The following is a 21,827-nucleotide window of genomic DNA, read 5'->3' as shown; positions in this document are numbered from 1 at the left end:
ACAGTTATTTTCAAGTGAAGTTTTCTGGTCTGTGTTTCATATTGTTTTTGATCAAATAAATGATTTTATGATTACTATTGTTTGAATTTGCACATTTCCAGCAATACATGGGCGAGGCGGAGTCTCGCTCACATCAGATTGCGCAATCTCCCAGTCATAGTAGAGAAAGCCCAGCAACTTAAATCAGTGCCTGTTTCTGTCACTCATTCTCGAATATAGTCTTTGTATTCACTTATAATTCCCAATTTTCCACAAGTCAGACTCGTTTAATACTTGTGTTATAAAAACACTTTACATTTTGTGGATTACATTATTCAAATGACAGATAAAGTGAAGGTGAGGCATGCAGACAGGGCTCTGCTTCATAAAGGTCGACGATGATTTCCACAAACATAAAAAAAAAGTTTTCATTGATTTAAAGCAATCACAATTATCATAATTCGTACACTTAAAAACAAATCAAAAATATGTTCTAATTCTTCTCTCCTGTCATATGCAATGGATTATCCCTTTTTTTTACTGGGTATGAAAAAAATTAAACAGTTTCAAACATAAGGTAAACCCCTCTGCCAAATGTTCTTGTTTTAATTGTCAGGCTGCCAACCAAATGATAATGGCTGTTGGGCTTTTACATTTTGTAAATGTGACTCTAATGTTAGTGGCTCACAGCTGTAACACGTAAAATCCTAGTGACAGAGGATGGCTCAGAGGAGCCGCGACATGCAGCCTTAAAATCTCCTATCAAGGAGTGAAAATGAGGTAACATTAGGCTTCTTTCTCACACTCAAGTTTTAAGGCTCAAATTACGGTCAAGTGCTTCTGGCGTCTTTATCTGAGAAAAAGACGAGGCAGGGCACCCGAAGGTGCTTGGAGTTCTTGCACCTGCACCTTCCAGTGAGGCTCCATTATGCAGGTCTCCTATAAACGAGGTTGAGCAGCAGGGGAGACAGATGGGAAGAGGGTCAGGTTACCCCCACTGCTACGAGCAAGGCCCGGGCTCAGAAAGCTCAGAGTAACGGCAACGCAACACACACACAAGCGCTAATGGATCATTTCGGAGGTTACGCAATGTCCGAAATGAAATCAAAACACAAACGCCGTGACTTACAATTTCAAATTGCATTTAATGAAATGTTTCAATTTTCACATCTCTAATAAAAGATAGCAGATTTAAAAACTGTTTGATATGTTGACAAGAGATGAAATCTTCAAGCTTTTTTTTCCCTTTAAATTCCACTCTTGTTCTTATACAAAGAATATATTACAAGTATTTATTTATATTAAAGAAGGTGATCTAGCCCTCAAATTTGACACCACGTACATAAGAAATGCTAAAACCGGGGGGGTCACGTTATTGTCTTCACTTTTTATCTTGGTCCACCTGCAATGACACAGACATCATCACTATGCTACAATCTTTAGATATTTATTTCAAGTGATTCTTAAAGGGGAGAGTAAAAAAAAAAAAAAAAAAAAAAACCTTGACGCTAGGGATTCATACATTCATTTTCTCCCAGACATAAAAAGCCCAAACATCTCACCAGCTTTAAGTAGCTACATGTTTGCATCCATTAGCAAACAAACATAGCTGGAAATATGTGAGGAGAAGGAGTGGAAAAGTAAGGCATATATAAACGCACCAGATGGGGGACAAGCTTGTAGCCTGGGTGGAGTCCTTAGAGGACACCTGGCTGCCATGGCAACCCGAGTAACTTGGAGAGGTGAGAGCGCCAGCCAGGCTGTTGCTTAGAGGCCTCTGAGAGTTCACCTCAGGCATGCCACGTCAAACCCAAGCTCGTGGATCATGGGAACGAGGATGGGGCCACTTGATTCCATTCGCCGGTAAAGACAAGAGAGAGACGCACACGTGGCACATATAATTAAGAGGACCCGCCATTCCAAATCCATCTGCTGTTGTTTTTGTTGTGGGTCGCAGGGGAGAGAGAAAACACTCTGGGAAAGATGACGAGTTGAAGATCGTCCATGTTTTGTCTCAAACAACCACGGGACGGCATCAGAGCGGACATACAATCCATGTCTCACACATACGCACACAAGAACACACACACACTCGTCAGTGCACTGAGTTGAGCTTTGCCTACACAAAACGACAACAGTTAAAATTCAAAGTTCAAATAACATTCTATTTACATCTAGTAAAACATAAGAGGAAAATAATCAAATTTAAAGCAATATACTTTCAAGAACATTCAATGCTAGTTGATAAAAAAGTGCAAAGAAAAAAAAAAAAAATAATCAATGGCTTGAATGTTGGAATGTCGATGTCACAGGACAGGGAAACAAATCGAGGAGGAAAGAGACAGCAGGAACTTATTCAATTACCGGACACGAGTCCATGTTAACAACATCACAATGCAATTACAAACGCAGTCTTTTCTCATTCCAGCAGAGTTGCATAAATCAAATCATGACACGATCTATCTGAATCCATTTAAAAAGGAAACATTAGAGTGATTTAAAAAGAGAGAAAAAAAAAAAAATCCCATAATTTTCAGTTCCACTCAAGTTAGAAAGATGTCACCGATTGCCCACTCTGGCTTTAAAAAGAGCAACTGCAGCTGCTACTTGTGTTGCAGCAAGGGCGGCTTTCAAACAGATCGTTTAAAGCTTGTGTTGGGGTCTCAGTACGCACGAGTAGCACCCTCCAACACAAATGCAAAAAAAAAAAAGAAAAAAAAAAGGATATTGGGGGGGGGGGGGGGGGGGACAGAAAGGTTTTCAAAAGAAAATCAATATTTGGTAACTAAGAGTTACCATGAATGAGCTCAAGTAAAAGAAGTCTCCCGTTTCCTAGAAAGATTGGTTCCATCAAATGCATTAGAGGACACAAGAAAAGGGGGTGGGGGGGTGGGGGGGGGGGGGGGGGGGGAAGACACAAAGTGGCTGAAACAGTTTAGAGCTAATGTTCTACTTAAAGAGGAAATGTCACAACAAAGTCAGTGATTGCCACTCAAATTAAAAATCACATTGGCCTCCAGTTACATATTCACGCGCCATGAGCCAACAAAACATCAACAAAAACATGATAGTTTCTTAGAGTTAAAAAAAAAAAACGAGGCTGCATTTCAGCTCAACAGGACGTTTTGCTTATTGCGCTAGCTGATCGGCGGAGTCTTCCGGAGACTCGGCTCCTGGCGGCCTGGGGCATGGTGGGGGAAACCTGGTCAACAGGGTCTGTCGGTGTAGCGGCGGAGACTTCAGTGTTTGTGCTGCTGGAGAGGGAACCTGGAAGTGACAAGTTGGCAAGACAGAGAGCGTTAAAAAAACAAACCAAAAAAGTTGATCATCGGAGACGCAGACTTCAACGATGTGATTCTTCAGCATATCTGGAAGGGCTTTTTCATGCATGCGAACGTACCCTCAAATGAAAATGCCCCCACTTGAGCCACCGTTCACATCTCAAAAAATTTGATCCCTGGCTTCAGTCATTAGGATGAAGACATGAGAGGAAACAGTGGAACCCCTAAAGTTTTGGGATGCTGGTCGACGCCCACATGGTTTGAAATTGAACTAATTTTGTCATCAGGAATAATGGACATTCAAATCATTTAATTTGTTAGTTTGTATTCGTTTCTATTTCTTTGAAATTGCTTCATTTTTGTTTTAGCGTGAGTTCTTTTTTTTTTTTTTTACATAAACTCGAGTGGTGGAGTGTAAGATTAAAAAAAGGCCATAATAAAAGACACTACAAAGCCCAAATGACATTTTGACTTTTCTTCTTCACAACCATGAATATCAAAGTAATAACATCTTAAATAAACCCCAAAAGCTCATATATGAAATAATTGACAAAGATGAAAACAGAATGTTTTTGTCAGTTTATAAATGCAAAATGTAGTTTCTGTTAATTATTGTTTAAAGCACTCTCATTTTCATTTCATTGACATTTTATTTTTCAATTTTATTATTATTTTATTAATTTCAATTAAAAACTTTAAAATGACCTTGGTTGTGATGTGAAAAAAAGTTTTGGTTAAACTGTTGTTGCAATGTCGTTATTGATCTAAGTCACATTGCAGAAAATCCAAACACATGATTAAATGACTGGGATTAGTTTTGATGCTGGTTGAATTTATGTATCACATGAAATCATGGCAACGTGACTTTGGATGAAGTTGTTCAACGTGATGGGCTTTAGAGGTTCCACTGTAAACCAATTTTAAAGGTTCATGCTGTTTCACATGCTGAAGAAAACATAGCTTGTGAAAGAAGGAACTGCTTTTCTAAATTGTCAAGATGCTTAAGTGATAAAAAAGGAAGAAAAGGTTACAGCTAGAAATATCTTAAAGAAATAATATATATATATATATATATATATATATATATAAAATATTTAATGCTTGTGGTAAAAATGAAAAAAAAGCAGACATCAAGGTCTTTGTGGGTTTGTGTGGCGTCCTATTTTTGTCCCCAAAAGCTGCACGTAGCGAGGACAATCAAATGTCAGCGCCAACCTGACTTCCTTGCTCAACCTGCAGCCCCCTGCTCGTCTTTGCCCCATGACGCGAGTTTAAACAACTCCTCGGCTTTGTTGGAAAAGCATCTGGTTGCCTATTTTCTTTCCCTGTCCTTTTATTTGCTGCCATTTTTTTTTTTTGCACAGCATCTCGAGTTGCAGCGGCTAAAAGGAACGGCAGATGGCTGGAGTAACAGACACTCAGCAGCACAGTGGACACCAGCAGCATCCAGGGGCCGGGGCTTTGGATAAAACAGTGGGTGTGTGAGGGGAGGTGTGTGACTAGTGGTGGTGGTGGTGGGAGAGGGTGTCCAAACATTCTCAAATCTGCATATGAATATGAAAATAAGGGGACGGGTTCGATGAAACGCGGGGGCCGACCTCACAGGAAGTTCATATCCTGCATTCCTGTATTCTTCGACACTAATTCCTACAGTAAACATTCATTACGTGCTAAAATCAAATCTACCACAAAGGCAAACGATAGACAGGAAGAAGTCTCATTAGTTTGTGATTGCAGTGGACTTCACCCACTCAAGCTTCACTATCCATTAAGTGGCCCATTAAAACCTTCTGCTCCAACCACCAGCAACATCTCTCAAAACTTGCTGCGGTTGCTTGTGTGGCCTTATTAAGTAAGAATGAATTTCCATGTCAAAAAAAGTTCCTGTTGTTGTCATTTAGACTCAACATTTCCACAGCCAGCTCTGTTGACGGTTTGTTTCAGGTGGAAATGCAAAAAAAAAAAAAAAAGGGGCTTGCTGGTGTCCCAATGGTCCCCTTCTATGGCAGTTCAAACAAGGCTTCACATGACAAAGACGTCTTCCAGTGTGGCAGGTGTTGGTCTCAGAGTCTGCCTCAGGCAAACAGGCACACTCCAACAGGAGGAAATTCAGGGGGAGGGGAGATGGGTTGAAAAGAAAAGAAAAGAGAAGAGCGTTTGCAGAGAAAAGAGATGAAGGACGCTCGGCATGCAGAAGCAAGGGCCAGAAGTGTAGCCGTATTGTTCATGCTGCTACTTAGTCAGGTGCTAATTGTCGCCACCGCTCTCAATTACCAGCCCGGCCTCGACAGGAAGACACCCAGCGAACAAACAGCTTGGTTTTTGCCGTTCCCTTCCCTTTGTCAGTGTGATCAGTAAATAAAGATTGGTTAGTCGTGGATGGGGGGGGGGGGAGACGGGAGTGGGCGGGGCTTGAGTTACAACAGCCAGGATGCATGAACGAGCCAAGGGTAAGGTGTCGCTTTGACCCGGTTGCTTACCTTTCCGTCATATACAGTATTTGGACCTTTAAGATTAATTTAATCTAAAAAAAGGAAAAAAAAAAAAAAAAAAGAGTAGATCGTCACGTGAGACAGCAGAGGATAGACACACAACACAGAGCTGCTGAAAAGATGGTTGGACGGCAATGTGTGGCATCCAATTAGTCGTCGCTGGAAGGTTTGAGTCTCACTCGAGATTAACCGAATACCTTTGAATCCCCCGGTGATATTTTTAAGACTAGTGGGGTCTGCTGTCCACCGGCTAAAGCAATTTGTGAGGCAGTATAAACAGTGGCAAGTTCAACATGGTAAAAACACACTTAGGAGCCATGAAACATCTCAAGATGGTTGTTGACTTGTGACGGCATCTCAGGCCACGGCTTTGCACTCACTTGAATAAAAACAACAACAAAAACAACAATTACAAAGTGCACAATGGATGGAATGTTGATGGACGAACTCATGCAAGAAGACCAAGATGGTACAAGAGCGAAGACGGAGCCTCCACGGTAAGGGGCATACTAGCATGCAGCATATGCATGTTCAGTGGAGCCCTTCTCAGGGTAAAAGCGAAATCATGCGGCACCCCTCGGGTATCTATTATTGGGTGTGACCTAAATGGACACACAGATGTCGGTGGGCTGTGGTTGGGCATCATGCCGAGTGTGGAGGAGGCAAAGCAAGAGTCTTACAGTCCAGTTTGGCCCAAGGGTATTCCATGTCCCAAACCATTCCCGGCCAACGCCTGCACGCTGTCATGAGGCATGGATGACATGTTAGTGGCAGCAATGGGAAGCGGAACAGCGCGGAGGGAACAGCTGACACACACACACACACACACACACACACACACACACACACACACACACATACACACACACACACACACACTCGCAAACACACAGGCACACTTGCAACAGGACAAAGACAACAAACTTGGAAAATTTGACAGACTGAAAAAAAAAAATGAGCAAAGTAATATTAATTACTTTTAAATTTAAATTCTAAAGGCCAAACAACCTGGCTTATATTCTATTATTATAATTTATTGACTCTTTAGGTGGCAAAATAGCGTTTTGCATCCATCATTTTGAAATTTTGATTGATGTAATATGATTAGCCCAAGTTCAATAATTTATCAGTTCTAATCGATAGCTTGTGTCTCTCAATCTGAATTGGAACAGTTAAGAAATAGGTGATTCACATATTAACAAAACAAAACAAAACAAAAAACCAAACGGTGTCTATGGCGTGCTATTGTATAGTACGTTCCCCCCCCCCCGAATGCGCATCAAGACCCAGCGGAGGAAAGAAGTGCAATCCTGCATTGATTTCTGTGCAGCTGTGTATCGATCCGTGCTGGTACAAGTAGGAAGAACAAGATAAGGCACGCTTTGTATTCTATTCATCATGAAGTGATAAGAGTCCTGTGCTGACATCCGCGAGCTGCTGTTTGCCGGATGGATCCCTTAAGTGTTGGTGAATGATCTCATGGCGACACACACACACACACACACACATGCACGCGCACGATCACCGAGAGCCATTTAACAGGGCTGCTTATATTCATGGGAAAGACATTGCACAAAGTGGCTTGAGGAGCATGTCTTTGAAGCCAGCGGCTGTTGTTTGATATTCAATAGTAAAGGTGCAAGAAGAGCAAAGATGGGGACGGTGAGTGCAAGCAGGTGCGTCCCTCCTGCCGAAAAACGATTTGGGCGAGAGGTAAAATATAAAGACGAGACGAAAGGAAGATGAATGGCACTAATGGGAAAACAAGTGGACAAAACAAGGAGACTGGATGAAAAGAAGTGCATTACGGGAGATTTCTCACCTGTCCCGCTCGTTGGGTAGCCGGGGGAGGGTGAGAACACCTGCGAGGCAAAGTCTTCAAATGTCATGACCTCTCTGTGATTTTGGACAATGGCTTCCAGGTAGAGCGCCCTCTCCTCATAGCTGGTTAACCATCGTTAAGGAATATACAAAGGATACAGTACAAAGCAAGAACAGTAGTCCAATCAAATTTGCATTTTTTTTTTTACGACATGAAATCTATTCCCAAATTCAAATTAAAAAAAAAAAAAAAAACATCTCATATTTGGTAACATATTGCATTTTGGGAAAATAATTTGCACTAGTTCTACATCCATTGCTAATTACATAAAGCAGAGGTTCGGGTTCTTACACCAAGTACCACCTGACTCAACCTCCATCCAAACCTGAACATACCATCTCATTTTTCTTTTTCTAAATATACAATCTTGGAATTTCCTAGGGGTGAGGACAGGTTGAAAAAACAAAAAAAATTATGTGAATAAAGAAATAAATGAATGAATGCACAAATTTGAAATATATGGGAAGCTGTCCATTAAGTTTTGTACACACAGTTGTCATCGTGTTCTTCAGTTTCTTTATCAGGTGCTCTAAAAGGCATTTTGAACATTTAAGCATGTTCAAAATGTTAACATATGCTTTCAAAGGCTACTTTCCAACAAAACATTTTATCTTTTTTTTTTTTTTTAACTTCTATAGAAGTTCCAAGTGGGTCACAACTTGGTGACAATAGAGAAATGCAAGCCCTGGTATGACAACAGATGAGAACCAAAGCACGAAACAATTTTCCCTCCCCCTCACTAATAGAACTCCGGCAGCAGGCAGCATGTCTACTACTACCCTCTCTGATATGCCGCTCGCCACTTCTGTGTCATCAGGGGGAAAATTGAAGCCATTTGAAATTCAGAGTGACAAGCAGCGACTGGAGCCTGGGCAGTCAGTAAGCAGGATGGATGGCCGGATTTCAAATGACGGGAACAGTCCAAATAAATAAATGGGGCCGTGAAATAGCTGCGGGTGAGGGTGGAAAACAGTCCGACAGCCATTATCATGTCATTATTAAAGATGAAGTGTGCCAAATCTGTTGTGGAATGGAAGCTGGGACTGGGAAAAATATGCTAAAGGAAACTGCTGGAGTAAAAAATTTCTTGTTTGATGGCATGATGACAGCAAGCAGTATTCAACAATGACTGATTATTGTCACCACAGTCTGTTTACCACAATGTATCCTCCATTGACAGTATATTAAGGACCAAACATAGAAACTGTTCAACCCCCCCCCCCCCCATTTCACCAGGAGAGCATAGCATGCATGGGGTGTTGATGGGCTCCAGCAAAAGCCAAAGATGAACCAGGTTGAGCTGAGATAGGTTGGACAGGATAGAGAAGCTCCAGTCTGGGTTGGTTAGATAGGACGAGACAGTGACTGGGCAGAAGGCCTGCGGTGGGCACATGCCGCCACAGCGGGGGCCAAGGCAGCCATGACCAATGGCTTTGAGGAAACCATGGCAAAGTGGGCTTGACGGGCAGCTGAGCCGGGACACTCCAACGGCTGAGATGGCCAAGCTGCTCACAAAGACGGACAAGGGGGGCAGAGAGACAAAGGCCAGTGTGAAAGAGGAAGTTGGGATCAACATGGTGTCAGTATGGTGGCATATTCCATCTAGGATGAAAATGCTGATGAGAAAATATTTATACCTCAAAAAAGTAGAATGATGTCCAAAATGGTGTATCAGTACTTGTTTGAGTGCAATTTTATGGTTTGAATTTCAACGTTTTCTTTCTTTCTGCCCTTTGATTGGCTGGCAAGCAGTCAAGAGCCCAAAGTCGGCTAGCATAGACTCCAGATCACCCACGACCCCAATGAGGACAAGCGAAAATGGAATATGAATAATTTTGCATAGTTAAGGACTTGTAGACTCAACAGGTATCTTCTTCGGAGCAGTGAACAACACAATGACTCAGCATTAAAAAGAACAACACTCGTTCCCTCCTGCAGTTCGAACTTGATGCACTGAATTTTTTTCGGTCACAAGTCGGACAAAGACTGGACATCCCAGGCATCGCTGCCATGGTAACCTGGGTCACAGCTCTGCCTGGTGAGTCATTTAGAGGGTTTCACGGATGACAAAGAGAGAAATTACGCTTGTAAAAGTGTGCACAATGTGTCTATTTCTGTGATAAGTGGAAGACAAACAGATGTCAAGGAAGGAGTAAATGAAAAAAAAATGAGAGAAGTTGAGTGAAGCCAACAAATGACAGGAAAGAAAGACGAGGAGAAAGAAGGAGAACCTCCGTACATAGTGGGTCAACAGAGCCATATGGCCGTCCATTATCAGAGATGCAGATGACTGCAGGCCTGTTATTGAGATTCCTAAAGCAAATATTGACTCCAGCTGGAGCAGGCACTCTTCTGACTCTGACACATGCCTCTTTTCCAATGCCCTCCATCTGAGTAAGACAAATGGATAAAGGTTGGTTGAGAAAATTTGACAATTAAATTAGGACAATCAAAAAAAAAACAGCAGAAGATGGCATGGGAGAGCTGGAGAAAAGCATAGTGGGGAGAGTTAGACTAAAAAAAAAAAGTGTTTTCCAAAAGAGTCATCCTCAGTTCACTTAAGTAAATGGACAATGTTATCAGTGGGTAAAAAAAATTGCAGCATATAAATCAGAGCTGATGCACAGTGAGGGGTAATCTTGCCTTCTTTTTTTCTCCATCTATCTCTCCCTCATTCTGTCGCATGCTGCTGCCTCTTTCCGTTTATCTCTAATTACTAAGCCGGGGTACAACTTGTTCCCCCGCTTATGAGCAGCCGCTGCTGCCTCCATGCAGTAAGTAGGGCCAATCAATCATGGGACACATCCATATAGAGATTATATTCATGCAAAGGACACAAATTCCATAGTTAGTAATCATTTCTTTGAAAAAGGGGGGGGGGGGAAATCATCCCACACAATTGCCGTGTAAAAAACATTGAGCTGTAATTTTGTAAGCAAGCAATGAAAGGGCTGGGGTATCTTTGTGAACCTAGCAATACGACCATCCTATTGATATAATTACATAATGTAATACGATACAATAATATACGATATGGCCTTACTACTACTTAGTTTATGTTGAACACATCCATAAAGTAGAAATATGCATATATCCGCAATTTATCCAAGGAAAGAAATCATTAAATTCCTTCGCATGTGAGTTGCTGGGTCTACTGCGCCCCCTAGCATCAGGGAGGAGGAATCGCTACTCAGAACGAGAATCTCGATAGGGTATGGTTTTTATTAATATTGGTATATATCTAGGTATCAAAATTTTGAGCACATCCCTTCATGCGATATTTGAATACATTTACATTCATTTTGGTTAAAGAAGAATAGAAATGCCTAAAAACAAAAATAAATTTATACGAACACAGAAACCGATTGGACAATGTTGAAATAAATATTGTCAAATATGAATACATTACCAAAGTGTATGATCCAGGGTCAATCACACAGCAAGAACACAGATGGTTGGTTAACCAAATATTATTTCTTTAATATTCATCTACTTGGGGGGGGGGTAATGGTCTTGGGTGGGCAAGCATAACCTTTCTACCTTCGTAGTAAGACCGAAAGCGATAAGGGAAGGGATTTATGGCTGAAATGAATGATTAAACGTAAAGGTCACTTATGCACTAACACACATTACGAAGCTTAGCTGCCCAAAGACAGTGTTGGGGCCTGAGAGATAGACAGATCGGTAGGTCCATAAGGGTCAACATGCGTGCACATACATATGCATTTTATATGTGCATGTGCATGCCCAGATGGTAGGAAGGCAGTTCTTGGGGGGGAAAGCAGAGGTCAAGCATTTTTGTGGATCAAAGCCAAGGTCAGGGCAAATTCAGTGGCCCATGTTCAAGGTGAATGAAGGCCTCAGATGGCTCTTCATTAGCAGGCTGCTCTGTTTCTACTGGACCCCATTGGCCAAACAGCACCAAGCTTCATCACTGGTTCCCTCTTTCTCCCCTCCTGTCCACAGGGACCTGTCCTGAAAACGACTGTCCACTGGGATCCATTTTGTGCCTAGTCCAACCCACCCAATGCGGCGGCCTTTTCTACACATGCTCACACACAGCCATTGGCGCATAAGTAGCCACACACACACACTCCCAATTCCCCCCGCCAAACAACCAATGCTGACCTCTGATCTGTTGACTCCCAAGAGAGCATCTTGACCGTCCACCCTCAGTCTTTGTATTCCTAAGTCACCCTGCTGACAGAAGGCTTCTCGCCATTGCTGGACAGTCTTTAGACAGACATAACTGGTTCATTTCACTCCCCTCCAAAAGTATTGGGACAGTGGGTCAAACTCGACGTGAAAATGTAAATGCCCCAGACAATAAAAACTGGTTGTGCCACCCCTTGGCAGCAATAACCGATATCAAGTATTGGCGTGAGTCTTTTACATTGCAGTGGAGGAATTTTGACACTACTTTGCAGAACTGTTTTAACCAAACTTAACTTATTGCACATAAAACTGACTTTTCGAAATATATTCTCTGATTTCAGCCTCTCAAATGAAAACACATCTGTGATTATTTTTCATTGTGTGAGAACCGCAGTTCACTCGACCGCATTTTTTATTTATTTTTTCCCAGAAAATGTCTATCGCTCTTCTGTTTTTGTGACTCATTGGCAGCGCGGTGACTGTTCATGATGCATTTAAGGACAGCTTGGAATTCTACGACATGTCCTGTAGTATACACCCTCAGCTCCACCTCTGACAGAGACGAGCCTTTGTGTTCTTTTCTTTTTTTTTTTTTTAAACAGCATTACTTGTTGCAACGGTTTCTAGAGAGGAAAATAATGTACTCCTATGCACTGTTTACATTTAAATATAAAACATTGATTATATGAAAATGTTTGGTTGTTCATTAGTGGAATGAGTGGAAATTCCCCCCCCCCCCTAATCTTCTGTATTTACAACAAAGAAAAAAAAAATTACATTTTTATTGGAATACCTGGTTATTTGATAACATTTTCAATAGGACACCCAAAGACCAAAATATTTGATAGCTGCAGCCCTTGTACTGTATTTTTTGTTCCATCGTTTCTTTGATCAACACGTGTTTGGAATGTCACATTAGACAAACAGATGGACAATAGAAAAGTGATGTTTTTGGTTATATTAATAATGATATAAATTTCCTTCCCAAGTCATTATCAATTAGAGATGACCCGACTATCCTTCCCTCCGGAATACACAACACTGAACACCCAAAAGACTGTGTACCATAAATGGTGGCAAATCACTCCTACACTGCTCGGTCCTGCACACCACAACGAAGGTTAATCCTGTTTGTCAAAGCGCTTGCAGTAAAAGGAGCTCTTGTGGTGAAGAGACACAGTTTAGAAATGAGGTGGAGTGTGCCTCTCGGTCCTTGACCCCCCCCCCCTCCTCTCTCAGCCCCACATCTGCCCATTAACCTGGGCCAATCAGCTTGACCTTGAAGAGAAGAGGAACTCGCGAGTAGCTCGCAGTACCATTGACTTTAGCAGTCAAATAATTGGCCTCCCAAGAGGAAGTGGTTGGGGTGCTCGGGAGTGATGGGTTGTCAGGTGAAAAGCAAAGCAAATCCACAAACATGGTATTTATCTCGTTGTTGAAAAGCATGGTGCACCCGACCCCGTTTTAGCATTCATGTTTTTTTTTTTTAACTTAATGATTAAATGAGTACTAAGGAAAGGTATGAAAACAAATCCGGGTAAAATTAACAAAGGGCAGAAAAATTACACATATGAATAAGATACACTGGAAAATAGTTTGGTGGAGCGCGATAAGTAAAAAATGATATATAAGAAAAGAAAACAACGGAGGACCAGGTAAGAAAAGGGGCAAAGCTGAGCAGGTGTTGATTGGAGGGAGGCCAGGTGGTGAGCGCCGGCGGTACCTGTTGTCACAGCGAGCACTGAAGGTGTGAAGCTCATCTCAGTAAAGGCCCTCCGAGGTGTCATGTGATTACGGGCAGAACGGGGAGGAACACAGAGAAATTTGGACGCAGAAAACAATGGGAGAGAGAAAAAAAAAAAGGAATGCAGGTAGAGTAATGACAGCATTGGGAGGAAACAACAGATTGAGATAGATAACTGACAGCCTGGATAACAGAAATGCCCAAAGGAAGGTAGGTTTATTTTTGAATAGCCCACTCAAACCTTGGTGTCTGATTAAACAGCTTTTGCTCTAGCCGAATCTCCGGTTCCTCGTGTTCCAAACCCATTATGATTAGCAAATGTGTTTATGTCCCATTTTCTGGATGTCCATTTTTAGACAAATGGGCTTTCTGGGAGTTTTGACCAAGTTGCCTAATTAGGAGAAGGTCCAGGAAAATGGACCCAAAGGAGTGGTGTCAAATCGCGAACCTGAGTTAATTACACCTCTTGAGGGGTGAGCTTCACCGAGCAAGAGCTTCTAAGCTCCAACCTCCACACCTCTGTACCGTCCATCTGGCATTCAGACAGCGAGATGGGGAGTTATGGCTGTGACATCACTCCTAACCTGTGACATCATCACTGCCCATCAGTTATTTCACAAAGCCTTGCCACAGCTGCAGACAAACACGGATGTCTGCGAACTGCCACAGACGGGTTATTTATGAGCCGGCTTGAGGAAGCGGTCACGGCTTTTCTCAAACACACCAAGTCTCTGACAATCCACCATTTCCACTGGGAACACTAAATATCGATTTCTGCTCCACAACAAATCATAAGAGTGACAACAAAGCTACGTGTTGACCCTTGATGGCTGACTGTTGGAGTTGACAAAAAGAATTATACCTCTGATAAAAAAAAAAGTAAGAACAAGCATCAATATTTGTTGAACACACTTTGATTAAGCACAACATGACAGCCATCAAAGCTTACTGAGCGTGTTTATTTCCATGAACTGCATCTGTAATCCATCTCCTTTTCAAAGGACCCCGTCTCCATTGATGAGTATTAACACAACAGCCTTAGATGTACAATACAATGGATGACCGTGATTAATCAAAGACAGAGCCATTATAGTCCAACAGCCACACAGGCCTCCAACGTGCTTTAACAGAAAGTCATAATAAGATGAGCCACAAAAGACAGGGATGAAGATGAACAGATACAGTTCTGCCACTGGCTACGTGAGAGTTCTCTATGAAGGTGTCCTTTGTCAGGGATGATGACCAGAGGGACTCAAAAGACTGGATACATTATTAGGTCAGAACAAAGATTGCCATCGTAGCTATCAGAGGTGAATATACAACCTTTTCTTTTGAATCGGTCCAAGGCTTCGCAGCATCTATCTGATCTCAATTTGGAATTTTAATAAAATGCCAAAGACCAAAGTGGAAAGGCAAGCTGGTCCTTGACCTTGACTTGAAATATTCTTGATTACTTGGAAATATTTCCCTTGCGTTTTCCTCTAACGTCATAGCGTGCTGGAAAGATTAAAAGTTTTTGACTCACCTAACCTCTGTGCTATATAGTTCAGAAAGTGAAATGGGCAATTAAAGGCTGCTTCAAGGTACTTTTCGGAAAGGCACAACAAATTTCAAATCATTGGAATCTATTTCTGGTAGATATTTGGCTGCTTGCTGTTACGTGTGGTACATGTAGTATGCAGGCTCCCTCTAGAGGTACAAGAAATAACTTTAGAAAAATATACATGATATTAAATCATTAAATACAATCAGACATTATAATGTTGAACATGTCAACAGGGTGACAACAAAGTGAAGGGAGATACTCATTAAGTCTGAACTTTTAGAGTTTGCAAATGCTTCACGGTAGTTGTGGATTGCCAGTGTGCGGATCATGGCTTTGGGCTACTTTAGAGTGCCTCGTTGTTAGCCATGAGTGTGTGCCCGAGTCTGACATTATGGCCATATTAACCAATTAATGGTTAATAGTTTGAAGACATTTTTATTTTTAGTTTTTTTTTTTACGGGATTAAAAATTATTCGTGAGAACTTTTTATTTTGCTCTCATGGGGGTGAAGATCAGAGGATATCAAAATATCTGTGGGCATGTGAAGCTCTTGAATATCTAAATACATTTTATTGAACGTTAGTAATCCTTTTTTTTTCGTAAATTTGACTGACTTTACATGACTGTAGACAACCGATCACTCATCCCAATAAAGATCTGCTCCAAAATCCAGTGCAACAAAAAAAAAGTTCATTTCACAATCCCTTGATAATTCATTTGACACTTTTGACAAAAAGTGCAAAAATCGAAGGCCATGCCAAATAGCCGATTTAACCCGGCATAGCCAGTGTTCAGATAAATATTGATCAAAATACTCTGACAAAAAAGAACTGTGGCTTCTGAAATTTTAATGACGCTTGTGGCATGCGCAAGTGAGTAACTATCGTGCATTAACAGCAGACATATCAATCTGCCTCCCAGTCAATACATACTGCACATTTTGTTCCTTTATTGCCGCTTACTATGAAAAGGTTCATCGGGCCAATTAGGCTCTTCAACAAAATGCCAAACATTTAGTGGGAATGCTAATGATTAGTGCTAGGTTACATATGATCACAGCTGTGAATGCACATTGAAGAAATCATTTTTGGGCCAGTGCTTTCATTTCTGCTTAGACTCGCTTTTTGGAAATTATTTCAATCAAATCTATTATTTAGAAAAATAAACAAGTAAACTGCACTAATTTAAAACTACATTTGTGGCAGTGTCCAATAAAAAAAGATGTGGAGTTAATAATAGTTTGAAGATTTCCTTATGTCCATGACTATCATCATAACACAATTAGATGATTTTAATTCTCCAATCTTTGAATGATTGTTTGGCGACCAATCCAGGGCGTACTCTGCCTCTTGCCCCAAGGCAGTGTACAATATATAAAAATATAAGGTTAATACTTTGATGATTTCCTTATGCTCATGACTATCATCATAACACAATTAGATGATTTTAATTCTCCAATTTTTGAATGATTGTCTGGCGACCAATCCTGCCTCTTGCCCCAAGTCAGTCAGGATTAACACCAGTTCGCAGGATGAAAAAAACAGCTAACAAAACCGCTCCAACTGCTCATTTGTCAGTTGTAGCTCCATGTAAGACCACTTTGAGGTGCTTTCGTTTTTCAAGACATCACGAAACTTGTTTCACGTCCCAGCATTTTATACAGCGGGAGACCTCGTTCATTAATGACTCCTCCATTTTCTCATCCATTTGTTTTTCACTATACAACTCCACCCCAAAAAAATCTCTAGCTGGAAGCGCCGCAATGTTGTCACCGCATGCTGCTCAGAATCGAACATTTTTCAATTCGGGTGCACCTGCCGCACCCGACCCATGCGACGTCACTCCACACACAATGAACGATCGGGACGACGGCGCACGGCGCTGTGCTGAGTGCAGTGTCAAAAGGCCTTAGGAGAAATCTCCACACAAAACCTTGGGCAAGACAAGAAAATAGAGTTCTGTGTTGGCAACAGCTTTTCCTAATCCTAGCCCCTAGGCTATATTGCGCAGTCAAGCAGGCTATTACATGGCAACAATTAGGGGGGGGCGGGGGGTTGGAGCCCAACACCTGGTCGTCTCCTATTCTGGCCCTTCAGTGGCAGCTGACTGTACAGTCTCACAGCCAGGTGGCCCTCCTTCAATGACATTAGCTAGTCACTCCAGGGTTAATCAGGAGCCTGCTATCATCCAGCGGGCATACATACAGCTCTATTCAAAATAGGGCTTTTATTAGAATGAGGAATGATGTAGACCATGTTGTTGTAAAAAAATAACAACAACAACAACTAAACACCCCAGCTCAGCTGACGAGAGCCCGGGGGGGGGGACTCAAAATGATCGTGGAGGGAGGGGTTTGGGTCTCTTGAAATTGTGGAATAAGTTGGGTGCACCGTCTTGATTGGCTTAAGCGAAGATTGCGGCACGTCAACTGTGCATCCTGCGGATTACAATGGACCTTTTCATGGGTTGACAAAAACAGATGGAGGAGCGGGAAGTGCTATACATCCACACAGACGGGTGATGATGCAAGGGGGGAGGGAGAGTGGGTCTTGTCAAAGTCGGCACATACAAAAACAAGTGGGTGTAGCTTGAGCGTCCATGCTATATCAACCCGCACAAAGGCCAATTCCAAAGATCCTCGTTTTGGAGATCTGAGGGTAAATAACACTCATTTGAATAAGAAAAAGCGATAGATTTGTACCCAAATCAGCCGGTCTTGTCAATAGTAATTAGAGGCTATCCATAACTAATGAAGAGGTGTACACGGCATTAGCACAAAAGTAATGATTGTGTATCAAAACATACAATGATGAATAAATACGTACGATATGAAGCAGAGAGTAATGGCTGAACAATGAATAAATGCAGCCGGGATTAAATGAACATGTCTCGCATGCTCGCATCAATTTCAAGATATCATAACCTTACTGAGTGTTGTTTTGTTTGCTTCTCCAAGCCACAAAATGCTCTCATTGGGAGGCATCAAACCTGCTGCGGTGATGAGATAGCAAGTTTCGGTCAATACGTCTCAGCGCTGCTCCTTCAGCTCCCGCTTGAAAATAAAATAGCCCATGTGAGTATTAACACATCAAAGGCCAATTTCTGTATGAAGAGGTTGAAAATGCACAGCAATGCATCTTTAAATGTTTTGTTTTTGTTATTTCTTTTGTCTGCCAATGCAAAAAAATTCCATTTTGTGAAGAGATGCAAATGCTGCAAGGCACGAGGACACTCTGGATAAGAGAACAATTGCCTGAGGCCAGCCAGGGAGCAGACACTGCCTTTGAAGCTTTTAAATAGGCATTAATGTGCAACTTATAAATAATCATCTAATTCCTCCTTTAAAAAACAACCAATTAAGTCTAATATTAAAAGCACCGAAGCCTCGGTTGAACCGAATAATCAATCTCATCACCTGACAAAATGGACAAAGGAGCCCAATAATGTCACAAGGTGACCTACTCTGGAGTTCCAAAATCCCAAGGCCACACCAGACACCAAAAGATTCCAGCGCAGAGTGATGAGTGACATTTCAGTGACATTTCCCAGCAGCATTCGACGTGGCGCTGTCTTAAGACAGCGTCAGAAATATCTATGGACATGCTTGAATGTGACACCGACGTTGGGGGGGGGGGACGCGGGCTTTTTCAGGGTTCGGCCTCAGCTCGGTGGCTGGTGATGAGGAGGCCGTCCGGACCCTGAGAGATTGAATGGTAATCACTGGAGCACAGATAATGGATGATTGAAAGCTCTTTCTACGCCGCTGTTGGATTTCAATATCAGAGAGGCCCTAGAATTGGGATTCTTATCATGGGCGGTGCGTCAAACAAAGGGGAGCCGAGTGTGAAATATGGGGTCCAACTCAGGCACACGACCACGGCGATTAGCACAAGGATAAAAAAAGGCAGCCCAAACAAAAGGGGGCAGCTTTAGCTGAACAAAAGGCTGTCCGCTGCCTTGTAACAAGAGACACCGAAGGGAAAAGGGACATAAAAGGACGCGAGCGTGTACTTTGGTGGTAAAATAGAGACGAGACAAGAGTTTGTTGAGATGGCTGGAAGTGTGGATGAATAGCGTCAGAGCCAAACGTTTCAAAAGTCTTCCAGACTCCCTGCTTCTGGAGAGGAATAAAGGACCAGCAGGAATGAAATGCAATATAGCCCAAACTCAAAGCCATTCATACCCATCCAAATAAACAACACACACACACACACAAACCCCTACACTGGCACAGGGGCTCGTCTCTTCTGAATCCATCACATACAAAAACGACAAGATGATTCGCTTTTATCCTTGAATTCCAAGTGCTACTGCTTGCCAGCAAAGCTCATTAACCCTCCCCTTCAAGAACCTGAGACAAAAGAGAGGAAAACAAAACGTAACTAATCAATGAGAATGCACCCACTAAGGATTCTGTGTGTGTGTGTGTGTGTGTGTGACTGGCAGTGAGTAAAGGGGTGGGGGAAATAACCTGAGAGGGTTAACAGCTTTTGCTTTAGTGTAGCGGTGGCTGCTACGGGGCGGAGAAAGAAAGTTCATTAATTAAACAGGGCTAGGGGGAACAGATGGAATGGCTAGCTGGACGCTAATCACTTCAAGCGGACAGACATGTCCTAGCATCCATGCTCCGAGTACCATAACATTACGAGTACAGTATGGGGTCAGTCTATACATGCCAATGATATCTTAATCTCGATCATTTGTTGAGTCCATTTTAAGACGAGGATATATGGTTTACTCCCTTTAAGGACAACATTTCTAAATGTAAAAATGCGCTGAACATTTCACGTACAGGATATAATCATTTGTCACGCAATAAGTTAAGCTTAAAAAGTTATGACAATGTCATAAAAAAAATATGTTACGACAATGATGTCATTATACCAACATAAAGCATCCATTGTGCGGGAATAAGTAGGCTAGACTTTGAAGTAATTGTTCTTTAAATAAAAAAAATATATATATCTGTTGATACTGGCCAGTCAAAGATATTTTTGAAGAACTTGCTTGTATATACAAGATGGACAACCAAGTCATGTGAAACATAACGGCATGTCTCCTTGGGAAAAAAAAAATGTTAAATGTAATCTGACTGGTGCCCTGCACTTCATCTTATGATGGCACAGAGAAATGGATCCAACATAAAACTGGCAACATGCTCATTGTCACTTTACAGCGGACAAACAGACAGATGTCAGACATGAATGGATAACAGACGGCCACAGGAGGAGGGGGGGGGGGGGCACAAGGAGGAGGTTCAAGTTTAAAAATACACAGAGCATCATTATTTGGGAGTGCATTTGTTGTACAGTATTAATTGCATAAAAAAAAATAATGGCAACTGTAAATGCATTACAAGTGCAAGGTGCTTTCCATATACATCAGACAAGCAAAGCCAGAATGTTTACAACAGTTTGACACCAGCCGTGAATGTGCGGTAACACAAACAGGACTCTGTGTCCCTGCTGTTGGTCTGGCTCTATGCCTGCGTTACCTGTCTTTATAAGGGGGTGGGGGGGGGGGGCCCATGGACCTCAAGATGAGCTTGGGCTTGGCCCCCGGGGCTTTCAGGGTGTAGGACCTATGCGATGAATGCGTGTGTGTAGGAGGGGGGGGGGGGGGGGTTGTTTAGGAAAAAAAAAATGAGTAATGCTATGAGTCATTCTGCATTAGCAGCAGGGGAGAGAGACAGACAGAGGAGGGAGTGGATACAGGGGGGCGTGGGGAGAGAATACTTTTGCATGTTGTATGACGCTAGACGCCATATGCCATCCGAGCTGGGCTGCCTCCTGAGTCAGAGCTCTTGGTTTGACAGACACCCCCCCCCCCAGTCCCCTCCCCATCTCTTTACATTACCAAAGCTTGGCTAATTTTAACTACCTAAAACCTTCGTCCTTCTCGGCCTACCTAGGCTGCGCCAATGGTCGAAGCAATTGCCTTGGCTGTGCATGGATGCTCTGTGTATTTGTGCAAGTGTTTTGGGAGGAGGGCGGGTTGGTCGGGTGGTACTCAGTGATCTGAACACATCGGACATTGTCATGAGTCCCGGCAGGAACAGCTGGTCAGCTGGAGAGAGGGGCGAGAGGGGGGAAGGGATAAGGAGGGTGGGGTGGGGTGAAAAACTGAGAGGCAGTGCGCTACACTGATAATGGGATTAGGTTAAAACATTCAGTGGGGGAAAAAAAGACCCCCTCCCACCCGCACCCACACAAACACACACTTCTCAGTAGCTCCCCAAATGCAGCATAAACTTTCAACCACTCTATCAATCCTAAAGGCAGCCACTGTTACTAACCAAAGTTAGAAACATTTAGTATGTGCTCTGAATTTCATCATTCGAATGAGACCGTTTTATTATTAGAATTTTTTTTCGTTTCGATTGGGGACTATTTTCGACATTTCAGGTTGTCTGCCCCAGCTTTTGAATAAACAGGAAGTTCACTTGTTATACACACATCAATTGAGAACATTGAGTAGGCCTGGCATATAATGGACTCACACTTGGCATCCGACTGCGTACTCCTCAGCGATATAAATTGCCTTGTATTATCCATGAGACTGCATACAGTTATGGCACAACAGCTGGCAAATTAGACCGATCAACGGTACTTAATAATTCATGTGAGACAACACTAACATGACAGATCCTATTCATGACACCCTATCAGGCATACAACCCACTTTCATCTGTGCTAGGTGAGGAATCTTGGCAGTAAACAAAAATAAGAAAAAAAAGCTTGTAGTAGTC

The 21,827-nt window shown here is 42.3% G+C and overlaps 1 protein-coding gene across 3 annotated transcripts in view; it reads right to left on the bottom strand.

The window, feature by feature from the left end:
• Window positions 1–1,104: 1,104 nt before the first annotated feature.
• Window positions 1,105–21,827, bottom strand: part of ralgapa2 (Ral GTPase activating protein catalytic subunit alpha 2) — a 66,154-nt gene continuing 45,431 nt past the window's right edge. The window contains exons 39-41 of one of the 3 annotated variants that reach the window (XM_085932837.1): window positions 7,575–7,696; window positions 5,741–5,784; window positions 3,098–3,246 (exon numbers count right to left, since the gene is read on the bottom strand). In XM_085932837.1, the coding sequence (XP_085788963.1) occupies window positions 5,780–5,784; window positions 7,575–7,696 (127 nt within the window). In that variant the 3' untranslated portion in view covers window positions 3,098–3,246; window positions 5,741–5,779. Of the gene's footprint in view, window positions 3,247–5,740; window positions 7,697–21,827 lie in introns of all 3 variants that reach the window. The other 2 variants (XM_085932836.1, XR_015068390.1) reach the window with 2 other exon arrangements.

This window comes from Syngnathus leptorhynchus, chromosome 15 (genome assembly GCF_054491065.1).
Source record: "Syngnathus leptorhynchus isolate UIUO chromosome 15, UIUO_Slep, whole genome shotgun sequence".
In the NCBI taxonomy this organism is placed as follows: domain Eukaryota; kingdom Metazoa; phylum Chordata; class Actinopteri; order Syngnathiformes; family Syngnathidae; genus Syngnathus; species Syngnathus leptorhynchus.
This window is presented reverse-complemented; position numbering and strand designations above follow the sequence as displayed.